Source organism: Odocoileus virginianus, chromosome 9 (assembly GCF_023699985.2).
Source record: "Odocoileus virginianus isolate 20LAN1187 ecotype Illinois chromosome 9, Ovbor_1.2, whole genome shotgun sequence".
Taxonomy (NCBI): Eukaryota; Metazoa; Chordata; class Mammalia; order Artiodactyla; family Cervidae; genus Odocoileus; species Odocoileus virginianus.
This window is the reverse complement of record NC_069682.1, coordinates 1,789,923-1,805,222: the sequence shown is the minus strand read 5'-3', so window position 1 is coordinate 1,805,222 and position 15,300 is coordinate 1,789,923. Positions and strand designations below refer to the sequence as shown.

Sequence of the window (15,300 nt, the reverse complement as noted above, 5' to 3'; positions counted from 1 at the left end):
CCTTGGACTGCAAGGAGATCCAACCAGTCCATCCTAAAGGAGATCAGTCCTGGGTGTTCATTGGAAGGACTGATGTTGAAGTTGAAACTCCAATACTTTGGCCACCTGATGCGAAGAACTGACTCATTGGAAAAGACCCTGATGCTGGGAAAGTTTGAAGGCAGGAGGAGAAGGGGATGACGGAGGATGAGATGGTTGGATGGCATCACCGACTCGATGGACCTGAGTTTGAGTAAGCTCTGGGAGTTGGTGATCAACAGGGAAGCCTGGCCTGCTGTGGTCCATGGGGTCGCAAAGAGTCAGACATGACTGAGTGACAGAACTGAACTGACTGAACTGATCAGTAGTGTATAGATTGGGATTCACACTTATTTCTTTGGCTTTCTTTTAGAAATGGCAGATCCTCCTTGACACACCACTATTTCTTCTGCATCCTGCAGCTAACCTTCAAGTTTGGAAATAGGCTCTCTTATGGACTGCACATTGCTTAAATGACTTGGTTAAGTAACCACATTCTCTGCTTCCCTTTACGAGAAGAGAAAGGATTTCCTCAGGCTGATGTGTAAAAGCTAAGAGTGCCTTGCAATCACGGCACATGCTGCTCTCTGCTCCGGCGGCCATGTGCATGGTGGCTGGTGCTGGGGTCGGAAGGTGCAGCCCAGGCCACCCTCCCTCCTCATCAGGGCTGTTTATAAGCCAAGCCTGTGTGGTGGCAAACTTCATTCCATCTTAGATGGTATCATAACTATTAGAAAGCATTATATAAATATTGTTTCATAGGAAGCCTGGGCGAGTTAATTCTCACTATTGCTTGACAACAGGGCAAAATCCATTTCTAAGGGAGGCCAGCTCTGTATCTTGCAGGCCATTAGTGGGATTTCCACTGAGGAACAGTAAAAAGTGTTAAATAATACTCCTAAAGAAACAGTCTTCAAAATTTAGTGTGCATAAGAGAGGAGCTTCAGGCTTACCAGGTGGCACTAGTGGTAAAGAACCTGGCTGCCAATGGAGGCATTGGAGACATAAGAAATGTGGGTTCAATCCCTGAGTCGAGAAGATCCTCTGGAGGAACGCATGCAATCCACTCCAGTATTCTTGAAAGAGAATCCAAAGGACAGAGGAGCCTGGTGGACTATGAGTTGGACACTGAAGCGACTTAGCAGCAGTAGGAAAAGAGTTTACTAAAAATTTATTTCTTAGACTTCCCCATGGAGATGATAACAAAGTCTCTAGGGGGAACAAGAATATGCATTTTTTATGAAGCCTCCAGCTCTTGGTCCAAGGATCATTTGTGGAAAAAATAGTCCAAAAGATGCCAAGATATTTGTGCCCTGGAGATTTATGATTGCTCTTAGAAAACTTTTACAAACAACAAGGTCTTACTGTATAACACAGGGAAGTATTCTCAGTATCATGTGACAAACCATAATGGAAAAGAAAAAAAATTTTTACAAGAATACACACACACACACCTATATCAAAATCACTTTGCTATACAGCAGTAATTAACACAGCATTGTACTTCAACAAACAAACAAAAATCTTTCATTAGGATCATAAAGAAGATGTGTGGAAATAAAGACCAATGCTGGAAAATTCAGAGGTAACTCAATATAGTGAGGAAGAGCTTGAGCTCTGGAGTCTGAGAATTTTGATCCAAATCCTGGCTCCATCATCTAAACGCTAGGTGATTTAGTCAAGCTGCGTTTCTGTTAAAGTAAATTATCTCATCTGGCAAATGGCTGGAGACTATTGCAAAGAGGGTCACCATGGTCTCCCTCTCCACATCCAATCCCCTCTGCAGTCTTTGTGGTTCCTCCTCCAAGCAGAGTCCTCATCGCTTGAAGCTGGTCCAACCTCGTGACCCGCTGTAGCCACGAGAAGGAGGTAGAAGTGATGCTGTGCAGTTCTGAGCTGAGGCTGGGATCTTGGGATCCCTGCCATGTGGACAAGTCTGGACTACTGCTGAAGATGAGAGACCACAGAGGGCAGAGAGGAAGGGACTCAGGAGAGGTCTTGCTAAATCATCCAGCTTCCCACACCTGCCACGTGGCAGCAGACAGAAGTGAGCTTAGCTGAGACCGGAAGAACCCAGCCCAAACTGCTGACCTGCAAAATTATGAGCCAAATAAATGGTTGCTTTCAAATTCACTACATTGGGGGTAGTTTGTTAACCAGCAAAAGCTAATTGATACAAGGCAATATATTAATATAATTAAAGTACTCTTTTATATAATTGCTATAAAATACCTAAGAAAAAATACTTAAATAAACCTCAGTATATATTAGCTAGTTTTACCATTTGATACATGCTGACAGAAAAATCAGTGTTAGGATCAAATGGATATCAAGCACTAAGTGTGTCCTGGGGTAACAGATTCAACCCCATCCACCCACCTCCTTCATCAGTTTCTCCTTTTTCACTTTTAAGGACAAATGTGTTAGCTGAGTAGACCTCAGTATATATATATGTATTAGGCAAGTAAATATCGTATATAGCCTTAATCTTAAAAGTTGGCTCAGATGAGATAGTAGGAAGTATTAGGGAACTACTATAGACTCAAAAATTACAGAAAGTTTGTAGAGAGGAAGGTTTAACTATTCGAAAATAATTATTTGCAAAGGCTTTGGGAGAGTGAAAATAGATGAAAAGCACTTCAGTTATAACTAGCATAAACCAGTTGTGTTGCTGTTGGCAAGGAACTCACTTCTCTGAATTTCATTTTATTCATGCTTGAAATGTGGATGGAATGATTTGGGTTTCAAGGACATTGTGAGGATTTAAGAATGTATATAAAATGTGTAACAAAAAAGTGGCATTAAATAAACGTCAGCCTTATTAGTAATGGTAGCTTTATACAAAAGATTATAGAAGTCTGAGTTTGGTAATTATACTGGCAAAGCAGGCTGAATAGAAAACAGGGGCCCCTGTGTATTTAATGTTGGAGAAGGAATTCATTCATAAGTTTATAATCATACATTTGTGACTTAAACTTCTGAAGTACATGTGGGTATGGAAAACAAGCCATGAAATGCATTTGCCTGCTGAGAAATGCTTCCAAAAGACATTCTGAAAAGCATCGGGCAAGCACTGTGCAATATGGCTCTATGATGTAACCTAAGGCATTTTGAAGGCTTCCTCCAAAAAATGTACACTAAGGCTGTTATGAAAGTTCACACAGATTTAGATGGTAGGATTTAGGGAGATTTGAAATCTCCTTTTAAGTTTTGGTTCTATTATAATGTGGGGCTCCAAGAAGCTCAAGGTTGTTTTGGCAAATGAAGGAAACTTGGATTCTTTCAAATCTTGGATTTCTATTTCAAACCCTAAAAGATGATGCTGTTAGAGTGCTGCACTCAATATGCCAGCAAATTTGGAAAACTCAGCAGTGGCCACAGGACTGGAAAAGGTCAGTTTTCATCCAGATCCCAAAGAAAGACAATGCCAAAGAATGTTCAAACTACCACACAATTGTACTCATCTCACACGCTAGTAAAGTAATGCCCCAAATTCTCCAAGTTAGGCTTCAACAGTATGTGAACCGAGAACTTCCAGATGTTCAAGGTGGATTTGGAAAAGGCAGAGGAAACAGAGATCAAACTGACAACATCCATAGGATCATAGAGAAAGCAAGATAATTTCAGAAAAACATCTGCTTCTGTTTCATTGACTACATTAAAGCCTTTGACTGTGTGGATCACAACAAACTGTGGAAAATTCTTCAAGAGATGAGAATATCAGACCACTTTACCTGCCTCCTGAGAAATCTGTATGCAGGTGAAGAAGCAACAATTAGACCTAGACTTGGAACAATGGGCTGGTTCCAAATCAGGAAAGGAGTCCGTTCAAGGCTGTATGTTGTCACCCTGCTTATTTAACTTATGGGCAGAGTACATCATGCAAAATGCTGGGCTGGATGAAGCACAAACTAGAATCATGATCACAGGGAGAAATATCAATAACCTCATATATGCAAATGGCACCAACCTTATGGCAGAAAGTGAAGAGGAACTAAAGAGCCTCTTGATGAAAGTGAAAGAGGAGAGTGAAAAAGCTGACTTAAAACTCAACATTCAAAAAACTAACATCATGGCATCTGGTTCCATCACTTCATGGCAAATAGATGGGGAAACAATAGAAACAGTGACAGACTTTATTTTCTTAGGCTGCAAAATCACTGCAGATGGTGATTGCAGCCATGAAACTAAAAGATACTTGCTCCTTGAAAGAAAAGCTATGACAAACCTAGACAGCGTATTAAAAAGCATTACTCTGCTGACAAATGTCTGTATAGTCAAAGCTATGGTTTTGCTGGTAGTCATGTATGGATATGAGAGTTGAACCATAAAGAAGGCTGAGTGCTGAAGAATTGATGCTTTTGAACTGTGGTGTTGGAGAAGACCCTTGAGAGTCCTCTGGACTGTAAAGAGATCAAACCAGTCAACCCTAAAGGAAATCAGTTTTGAATATTCACTGGAAGGTCTGATGCTGAAGCTGAAGCTCCAATAACTTTGGCCACCTGATGTGAAGTGCTAAATCATTAGAAAAGACCCTGATGCTGTGAAAGGTTGAAGGCAGGAGGAGAAGGGGACGACAGAGGATGAGATGGTTGGATGGCATCACCAACTTGATGGACATGAGTTTGAGTAAGCTCCAGGAGATGGTGAAGGACAGGGAAGCCTCGTGTGCTGCAGTGCATGGGGTCATGATTACTGTCCAAAGACCACTTCCTATAAGTAGGAACAACAATATTTCAGAAGTAGGCCACCAAGCAGAGTTTACATAATGGGGGAAGTGAGAAGAGCTCTCTCCAGGTCCCCCGGCTGAGAAGTTTGGAGCTGACCAGCATCTCTCCTGATGCACTGTGTGTGGCAAACTGTTTGCTAGAGACTCAAAGAATTTTAGTACCAGAAGCTAAGACTATGAGTTGGTTTTCAATAGTCAGGTGATAGATATTACTCAACAATTTTGTCATATTACTCAACAATTTTGAAAAGGGTGAAGCTTTGTTATGCTTTTGAAATAACCATTAGAAATGCAGATTAGAAATCAGTGACAAACAATACCAAATGGAGTATCTTTTAAAATGTCATTTCTAACCAGTTAAAATGAAGGTCCTGCTGCCCAGCCTAAGCAGCTGTTTTGGCTGAGCTGCTTTCATCAGAGAGCTTAAAGGGAAAAACACAGAAACCAGCATCCAGAGAGGCACACTCATGCTGCCTGCACACACAAAATAGTGTACCTTTGCATGTTTCTTCTTTAAAGAATTGAGCTCTTTCTGTTGTTTCTTTAAATGCTTCAAGTAAGCCTGCGGAAAAAGCAAATAAGCTTTGTGTAGTACTACCACAATGATTAAAGCCAGTGAGAAACAAAAATACAACCGCTTCACCAATAGAACAAAAGAGTGCTGGCAATATGACCCAGCAATTTTACCTTCATCTGCTTTAAATCTTCTATCCTCACTTGAGGGATCAGTTCAATACCTGAAACAAAGTTACTGTTTATATTAAACAAAAAGTCACTGTGTAATTAGAATAAACAATCATATCAAATTCAGCTTTGTAATCGCATCTAAAGACATTGAAGCAGCTTTACACATGCTAAGGCTGTAAACATCTTGGTTTCCTATTACAGGACAATTAACTAGACACTTACCTGAAACCTTTCTGGCCTGAGGTCAGGTCCCCTACAAGCAGAGACTGAGAAGAGGGTTTATGTGCATGTGATTTATGTGGAAGGGCTCTCAGGAGAAACCCCTGGGGGTGAGAGAAGAAACCTGGGGGTCTTCCAGGCTGAAATCCAGCCTAGGTCTGATCCTGCAAGCTGTTAGCATAAATGGCCCTCCAGGGTTATTCTACCTTGAGGTAAGGAGACAGGGCTTGTGTAACCCCAGAGCACTCAGTTAAAGTGTCAGAAGTTTTACAAAACCCTCTGGGCATTTCCAGACAAGTGAACTCCCATGGTCTCAGGGCAACCCTAGGGAGAAAAGTGCAGCTGTGGTTGGCAGTCAGCCAGTATCCCTCCCCGCTGAAGGACAGGCGCCAGCCCCATAAAGGAGCTCTGACCAGGCACAACAGCATCTATTACAGTCACTGTTACCTTTGCATTTGAAGATGCATCCTATCAGTCCACTAACTACCAACTCTATTGCCAGCTTAACATTGTTTTCAGCCCCTTTCCTTTACTGAATTTAATTCTAACATTTAAGTGATATGCCACTAAGCCCAGGAATGCCCTTAACATACAGAAAATAACGAAATCAAATCAGTGTAGAACAGGATGCAGTCATGAGCACCTAGAGTAATACACTAAGTCATCCCGCTGTTGGAGTGATGCTAAGCCAGGTGTTGTCATGGCAACCACACTTGCAGGCGAAACCCAAAACACATTCTGTTTGACTGCAGATTTTCATCTTAGGTAAACAAGATGAATGTGCATTCTATAGATTTCCATTAGAATCCTAAAGGCTAAGTGTCAGATACCCAAGAAAGACAGGTATCAAATTCTAGGGTCTTGTTTTTCAGTTGCACTCATTTTAAGAAGACATGTACATCCAGGCTGAGGGTGGTAAGGAGAGTAAAGAGTCACAGCAGAGAGAAATCAGTCTTCAGATCTCTAACACTTTTCGATAGGGATGTCAAGGGGTCATGGGGCTCTTCTCTGATCTCTGAGGTCTGACATCACAAGCTAATTCCTGGCTTTACTGCAGGCCATGGAGGTCTATCCTGACATTGCAAAGAGCTCCCTATCTTTGGGCTTCTTCTTCTGTCTTCTGTAAAATGAACACACAGAATTGGGAGGCATGCAAGGTGCTCTAGAGCCCTAACAAATACTAAGAGTCTGATCTAGTCCGCTGAGACGGTTTTTTGGTCTTGGTTCAGTGAAATCTTGATTAACAGGACCCTATGAAAACACAAGGGCTTCCCAGGTGGCTCAGTGTAAAGAATCCACCTGCCAATGCAGGAGACGCGGGTTTGATCTCCGGGTTTGGAAGATCCCTTGGAGGAAGAAATGGCAACCCACTCCAGTATTCTTGCCTGGAAAATCTCATGGACAGAGGAGCCTGGCAGGCTACATTCCATGGGGTTGCAAAAGGGTTGGATAAGACTTAGTGACTAAACAACAACAATAACATGAAAACACAAACCTGCCTCAACCCTGGTTTTGCTCTTTTTTTTTAAGAGAAAGACACATTGTAAAAATGTTAGTTTCTAGGAAAGGTTTAGGAAGTTAGGGGGGAAACCACACTCTACAGACTAGGAACTGGTACAGGCCTGGCTCCATCTCTATACTCAGAGCAGCTTGTCTAATAGGACTTCTAGTGAGAGTGAATATGTTCCATCTGTGAACTGTCCAGGGCACCTGAGAAGCTCAAGTATTTAGTTTTAAGCCTAAAAAGCCACATGTGGCCTGTGGCTTCTGTATCGGACAGTGTAGGTCTCCAGGTTTCCCTGGTGTGAAAGTAGGGGTTAATTTGCAAATTTTGGGCCCCAAAGATTTTAAATAGTTGAAGTTTCAGTACATACGGTTTTTGTTTTTATCAACACAGCTCATTAAAAATGACTTCTTTTCTCTCAAACTGTAATTTGGAGATCAACTAGTGAGTTTTTTCAGTTGCTTAATCTTAAAGTTAAAGAAGAACATCAAGCAGCACTAGTGTAGTTATTACTATTGGGCCACGTGTCAAATAGAATCCTGTGAGCTTCAGAGCCCGTCATGCTCACAGACATTCACAGCAGATGCTGCTGGGCGCCACCTGACGCTTCCTTCCTGCCATAGGACTTCAGTTCTTCTTCGTGGCTCAGACAGAACACCTTTCTTCCTTTCTCATGCAGCGGGACCGCTCCCTTTCTCTCAATTCGGCTCTCCCTCAGAGCCTGTTTCTCTGTACACCCCTCTCTGGCATTTTCCCTCCCCTCTTCACTGGTTCCTACCAACATGCAAGTGTTCTCCACAGCAACCGTTTCATACCTTCAATCATCAATTTTTCTAACCTGGTTTCCACTCTCATCACCCAAGCATCCCTGATTCAACAGTAACTATGCAGTTTTAACTTCTCTGGACTGTCTATACTACTTTCTCAAGCTCATTCTTCTTGCAAATCTTTCTTTTTTTGTTTGTTTGTTTCCATTCCTGCTATCTTCTAAGCAGTCTCACATCCTCTCTCTTCCCCTCTCTCCCATCTCCCTCCTCTTGACCTACCACAGTTTCGCTGTTGCATGTTTCTGCCCAGATGCACCCCCAACAGCTTGATGATTTCCAGGACAAGACTCATCTTACCCCAAACTGTCCCTTCTCTTGAGTTCTCAGCTTCACTCAATGGTACCATCTCTTTCTGTGACCTGTGCTTGAAGTCCCTGAGTTACCTTCTTCCCCCTAAAACCGACACCCAAGTCACCGACTGACTTCCATGCTTCCTCTCCCTCTGAGTACATCCAGCCTCATCCAGGCTCTCCTTGCTGTTAGCACGGCTTGTTCATTCACCAGCCATTTACTTCCTAAGAGAAAAGACTCTAGATCTTCACTAGGCATGGTTCCAGGGACATACTGGATGACAGAGGTGTGGTCTTGCCTGCAATAACTCCTTTTTCTAGTTATTATCATGTTATATAAATATTACATGAGTAAATATAATATAAACACAATGTGGTAAGTGTTAAATTAGAGGCATATATACTCTAATTCTTCACTGGCCCTTATCACTTGTTCCCTCTTTTTAAAGACGACTCCCACCAAGACTGTACTAGTCCTTGTGAAAGCACTCGGGGGTCCCTCTGCACCCTCAGGTGGTCCTAGGCTGTCCCATATCAGGCCCGCTCTGCCCCTTGCTGGCCCCGGCTGCTTCCTGGTGGCCTTGGTCTCTGCCTGGGCTCCCCCACCTTCTCTCCCTGCTCATGTCAGACCTGGGTTTCAAGGCCCAGCTCAGCTAGGATCCTGTCCTTGGGTGTCGTCTGATCCCTGGCTGGAAGGGACCCCCTTCCTCCCATTTCTAGGCAGTCAGCCCTCGTGAATACAACCTGGCCACAGTGTGGAAGCCTGTCTCACTGTGAGGTTCCTGAAGCTGTGAAGGCATTCCTCGTAGGACTGACCACTGTGCCTTAGAGGAGGCTCCTGAGTCTCCTGAACAAAAGGCCAAAATGAATCAGTGTGTAGACCCTCTTACTCAGGGTGTTGGCCCAGGGGAGGAGGGAAAAGGAGAGCTTCTTCCAGCGGCTCCTTCCTCTGTAATCTTATTAGGACCAGAAGTGAAACAGTTCTGAACACAATCATGGTCCCTTCTAGAACTAGGATCACTTCTGTGTTTTGTATTGAAAAAATCTGTACAACACGTTGAGTTGCAAGTTAGGCTTTATTTGGGGGCAAAATGAGGACAGCAATGTGGGAGAGAGCATTTCAGAGAGCTCTGAAAAACTGTTCCAAGTAGGCAAAGGGAGGAGCTAGGGGGTTTGCAACAAAGGGCAGGTAGTCTGAATGACAAAAGATGACTGTTATTTAAAGAAACCAGGTATGTTAAGTCAAGAAATTCAGCACTTTCCTATGTATTAGAAGAGTCCGGGCTCACTGAAATCACTCCTTTCATGTGTAGCTCAGCTATCTGGTTCCAGTATTCTGTGTTTTCACATCCCGAATTCCCTTGGGGCTCACCGTAGGGAGTGGCTGCAGTCTGATGGCTGCTGGGTGGCACGTATGCTTTCCTTCCTGAGTTCCCTCCGGGCTCACCAGCTCCCAGTCATTGGAGGCTACAACTGCTGATGCCTGTGACATCCTTTGTTTACTGATGTGGCAGGAAATATTTCATTTCTCATCTCCAAGCTGGTCACACTGCTTTTTCAGGCCACTAACTAATGTCTTTCTGTTCTGGTGAGCATGACACAAGAACTTTAACCAAACAAAAACTCTCCCATTCCCACTGCCTGTCTCTGTCTGAGAGGCTGATGTTGAGAAAGACAGTGCTGGATGGAAAGCCCATACCGTGCATCGTGACCTTGCTCCGTGTTCTCTCCAGGGAGGAACAGGCATGCTGGTGCAGAGCACAATTCGGGCTGCCTTTGTGCCATCTCGTCTCCTAATTTGCTTCTCAAAGCTCAACGCACATTGGATCTCCTGCTAAATTACCATGCTGCCTCGGTTAAGGAAAGCCTGTCATTTCTTACCTTAAACTGCAGCACTGTGTGTGCTTACATACACAGACAACTTGGCTGTCTTACACCAAAGATGCTGAATTCACATATAAATGGGAGATATTTATACTGAGGAGAAGACCATTAGGAAAAAGAGAAATTCTTAAAGTAACAAAACTGAGTTTTGTAAATGATTCATGGTCAAGGAGGATATTTAAAATATTTGATTATCATGTGGAATGGGGATCATCCAATCAGAATGGATGCCTGAACAATAAGAATGGAAATCAACTTTAAATAATCAATACTGTTATTTCCCTATACATCAACTGGATATCAGCACATGGAACATATAATTCTTTGTAATGCAACCTCTTATGCTCTTCCATTACATCTACAGGTAACCACAGAGAACTGGCCTTCAGGTGCCCATCTGATAATTTAACAAATAAATAATCATGGATGCTGAATATCTACCTATGGGGCAAAATTAGCAAAAAGGGGATCTAGGAATGTCAGGAACAATCATTATTCTGCTGGTTCATGAACTTGCTGCTCATGCTTATGGTGGTACCTGCGGGAGAGAGGGAATGATTTTGCTATGCTCACTCTGTGAATGCCTTTTTTTTCCTCACAAAAAGAGTACCAAATTTCAACATTTCTAGGTCTACTGATATTGTATGTGGTATTAACTATGGTGCAGGGGATCTAGCAGATGAAACTGCTTTCCTGTTAACCACTCAGCGAAACTGAGCATTTTGTTCAACCCACAGAAAACCTGCTGCTCTTGAGTTTTATGGAGCCATGAAAACTGGCAAAAATAACAGTTCTAAATATCTGCATCAAAGTTTGGAAATCCGCTGGAACAGATAAGGAGCCCAGACAACTCTCTCTTACCTTTCTTGGCCTCCAGGCCAGCCCCCAGGGCAGCTGTGGTCGTTGGCCTCAGCTCCGAGCTGCTCTGAGGGGTCACATTAGCTTTGGCTGTGTTGGCTTTCCCTTTCTTCTCGTTCTTTGAAGTGTCACTGGGCACATCGGCGATGTCACTCTGGAACAGAAATGCTTATATTGACCCAAATGAATGCCACCTAGAAGTCAGATGTCTTGCACATTCTCCCTTCTATTGAACCCAGTCTGTACCATCAACTGCTCCTCTGTATCCTAGCCTTTACCCCCTAAATAGATCTTTGCTTCAGGAGTAAACATATGGTTTCCTCAGATCTGAGCCAAAAGAGGAAGCCACAGAAAGCAGGTGAAGCTCCTCTGTAATAAGCAGGCTATACCTTCTTTTTTCAAGCTATTGGAGAGATTTCTGTTTCCATTCTAAACTGAGGAGTAAGGGGAACTTGAAAAACAAGGAATGAAACACCACAACGGTACACTGGCATTGAAGGTTGCATATAAAGCTAGTAAAAAGTAAACAATAGTAAATGCCAATTTTATTTATTCACTGATTTAGGTGAACTGGTATTTCAATGTCTCACAAAAGCATCCTATATTTAAATGTTCCTAAAAGCATTATGGGTGTTTCCATTTCATTTCTAATGGGGCCAGGGTCCCCAGATGTGAGTGAAACCATAGAAATGAAGTGGGTCACATTTTATTAAATATGCTACATCCTCATAGACTTTTGAAACTGCTTTGTTGAAATGAAAGTTCGGTTTCAAAAACCACTTTTGAACTTATTCTATTAATTTATGACTTGGTCTTACTCTTATAATTAGTTAGACAACTTCCCCAACTCAGCTATTTTTAATTGGCCATTGCTACCTGTCTTAATTGACTGTTGCTACTTACAGTTTCAATGCCCATAGCTCTCATTTGATCCGCTCTCTTTTCCGTAATGGAAAGAAATTTCTTTGGATCTGATAAAGCATCCACAATATCTGCAGGGAAAAAAGTCACTGAGCTGTGAATTCTCTATTTTACTGAAACACCTAGGAAAATTCAGCTAATAAACCACTCATAATCTCCAACTCCCATAATGCCTTCTGTCATGTACCTTCTCCTAGGACATAAAACAAGGCTAGAAAAAGTTAGTTGCTGAAAGCAAAAATAAGGAAGGGCAAGAATAAAAGGCCAGATGATTTTCTTAATTTCCCTCTAATTTTTTCCCAAATAAAGAAGACAGGGAGACAAGGCAAGCTAAGTGAATGGCTTTGGGGTCTAATGCTGAACTTGTGTGACTTTGAATAAGGTGATCAACGCTTCCAGACTCAGTTTCTTTGTATGAAAATTAGAACTGATAGCACTCACCCTGTTCACAGTGCAGGAGCAGCACTGGAAATGTTCAGTGAATAAGTACCTGGAGCACAGTAGATGCCACCAGCATAGTCTTATAAAATACAGAAGCTAATGCATCTTTAAAGCCAATATTAATTCCATGTAGATAGAAAGAAATATTTCTCCAGTGTTTTCTCTGCTATAACTTGCACTCAAAGTTTCATCTTTTATATAACCTCATTAGAAGAGTTCCAAGTATTTTCAAATAGACTTTCACATAATTTTGCATAATTTGTCATTACTATAGAAGGAATCCTTATTTTTACAACCTTAAAACAGTACAACACCTACAACTTTTAAAAAGTTGTACATTAAAAAATTTCCCCCTAGCAGAATCACCGTCCTGATTACATTCTTATGATTTTTAAAATTTTTCTTACATTTTTTTCTCTTTTAAAATGGAAAATAGTATACACACAAGTTAAACATTCAAATATATAAAACAAAAAGTAAACGTCTTTTCTCCCACCCATTCCACATCTAGCAGGTAACTACTGCTCTCCACCTCTTACATCTTTCTATCTTTTAAAACCTTGAATGGGTTCATAGTAGTTTTTTTTTTCTAGAAATGCTATTTTTAAAATTTTAAAGTGTTCATGCAGTTCACATCAACATGCCTGCTTCATCTCAGCTCCGTCACTGCCTGACGTGGGGGCAGGGGCTGCTTCAGCTGCCCTGCCCTTTTTGTCTGTGATGACCAAGTTGAAAAAGTATGTGCCGCATCAAACTTGAAACTTCACGTTATCCTTATTTTTCTTCATCTTTCTTTAAAGAGTTTTTTACTCTTTAAAAAGTTTTATTTATTTTTAATTGGAGGGTAATTGCTTTACAGGTTCATAGTTTTTTATACCTGTTTTTTTTTGTTTAACTTCACATGTCTTAAAAACACTTCCATATCAGCAATACAGATCTCCTACATTATTTTTAAGGGCTACTTAAATATTCCATCTGTTGATTGGCCATAACTTGCCTAACTAGCTTCTTCTTGATGGACCACTCCAATACTTCCAGTTCACTGACGTTATAAACAGTACTCCAGGAAATGTCTGTGAACATGTCATAGTATATTTTTGCCTATGCTCATAGAATAAGTTTCTGGAAGTCAGAATGATGCATAAAGGTATTTTTCCTTTTGGGAGTCCTTGCCAAATTGCTCTTCATGGAATTTTTCCTCCTGTCGGGAGTGGATGAAAAGGTTTGATTCTAGTTATTACTCATAGCTCCTGAGAAATCTTTGACTTATAATGGGGAATATTAACAAATTAGCCCTTAAAGCTTGCTCAGGAAAAATCACAGAAGTTTTTGGAAGGTAATATTCAAGGAATGTATTTATCTATGTTGGTGGTACCAATGGTAAAGAATCTGCCTGCCAATACAGGAGATACTGCAGACATGGGTTCAATCCCTGGGTTGGGAAGATACCCTGAAGAAGGAAATGGCAATCCAATGCAATATTCTTGCCTGGAAAATTCCAAGGACAGAGGAGGCTGGCAGGCTACAGTCCAAGGGGTTGCAAAGAGTCAGACACGACTGAACACAGAGGACAGGAACTCTTTTATCATGGAAATTTTCCAACGTGTGCAAAAATAGACAAATAAAATAACTCCCCATATATTGATGATAAAGTCCCAACAATTATGAACAGTTTGCCATACTTCCGTTCTCTAAGATTCCTTTTTTTCTTTCTCTCTTTTTTCTCTGCTGAAATATTTTAAGGCAAACTCCAGACATCATAATGTTTCACTCCTAATTATTTCTGTATCTCTAAATAAGAAGGGAGATTTTTTTCAGGGCCAACCTTACCAGTATGAACAAAATTTGCACTAATTCCTTACTATGATATAATACATGGCCTATCTAACAGGAAAAGACCCCGATGGTGGGAAAGATTGAAGGCAAAAGGAGAAGGGGGTGGCAGAGGGTGGGATAGTTAGATAGCATCACCGACTAAATGGACATGAATTTGAGCAAACTCCTGAAGATAGTGGAAGACTGAGAGGGCTGGTGTGTTGCAGTCCACGGCGTTGCAAAGAGTTGGACTTAGCGAATGAACAACAAAAATTCCCCTTATTTACAATTAGTTTGTTTCAATCAAGATACAAAATCTGCACTATGTCTCTGATACCTATGTCTCTTAAATGTTTTTTTAACCTAGAAAGGATTCTACAATTTATTGTTCTTAATGCATAGACTTACAGAGGAGACAGGTCAGGTATCCTATAAAATGTCCCATATTCCAACACTTTCTCATATGTCACTTAGCTCTAAGGCATGACTTTTTCTTGAATACATATTCTTGTGAATACAGTTCAGGAGGTGCTATGACCTCATACAGATTGTTTGGAGGCAGAGAGAGCCTGGTTGCTTGTTGTGGTGCTAAACTCACCAAGGACTTGTTTTTGTCTGACTCACAGATGCCTCCTCTTTCCACAGTCCACACTCTTAGGGGGCAAAGCAAAGCACAGATGGTCCCCCTGAACTTGCCCACCTTTCCTGTGATCTATAGGACGTGGTCTCCCCACATGCTCCCATGTGGGATCAACTTTGCCTTGTCTTCCCACCAGCATGCTGTAATGGACGACCCATGGGACTGGCTTGTTAGAAAATAAATGCTTGCTTATTGTTAATGATATACAATCAATATATCAATATCATTGAAGAAAGCATATGACATTTTTGAAGGGCAACTCGTAGTCCTTCCAGTAGTAATAACAATTCCTTGATCACTTAAAGCTAAATACAAAACTAATAAAACAGATTATTAAAGAATGAAATGATACATAATTCTTCCATCCTAACCAAGCTTCTTTCCTTTTTGTGAAATTTTTCCATATGAATACATATTTCACATGGTTTAGTTAACATTGTATAATCTGCTAAGAGTTGGTTCTTTTA

The 15,300-nt window shown here is 41.4% G+C and overlaps 1 protein-coding gene across 11 annotated transcripts in view; it reads right to left on the bottom strand.

The window, feature by feature from the left end:
* Positions 1–15,300, bottom strand: part of PLCB4 (phospholipase C beta 4) — a 460,969-nt gene that overhangs the window by 27,075 nt on the left and 418,594 nt on the right. For all 11 annotated transcript variants that reach the window (XM_070471870.1, XM_070471879.1, XM_070471875.1 and 8 more), the window contains 4 exons: positions 11,920–12,008; positions 11,020–11,170; positions 5,435–5,484; positions 5,244–5,309 (listed from right to left, as the gene is read on the bottom strand). In XM_070471870.1, coding sequence (XP_070327971.1) covers positions 5,244–5,309; positions 5,435–5,484; positions 11,020–11,170; positions 11,920–12,008 — 356 coding nt within the window. The remainder of the gene's footprint in view (positions 1–5,243; positions 5,310–5,434; positions 5,485–11,019; positions 11,171–11,919; positions 12,009–15,300) is intronic.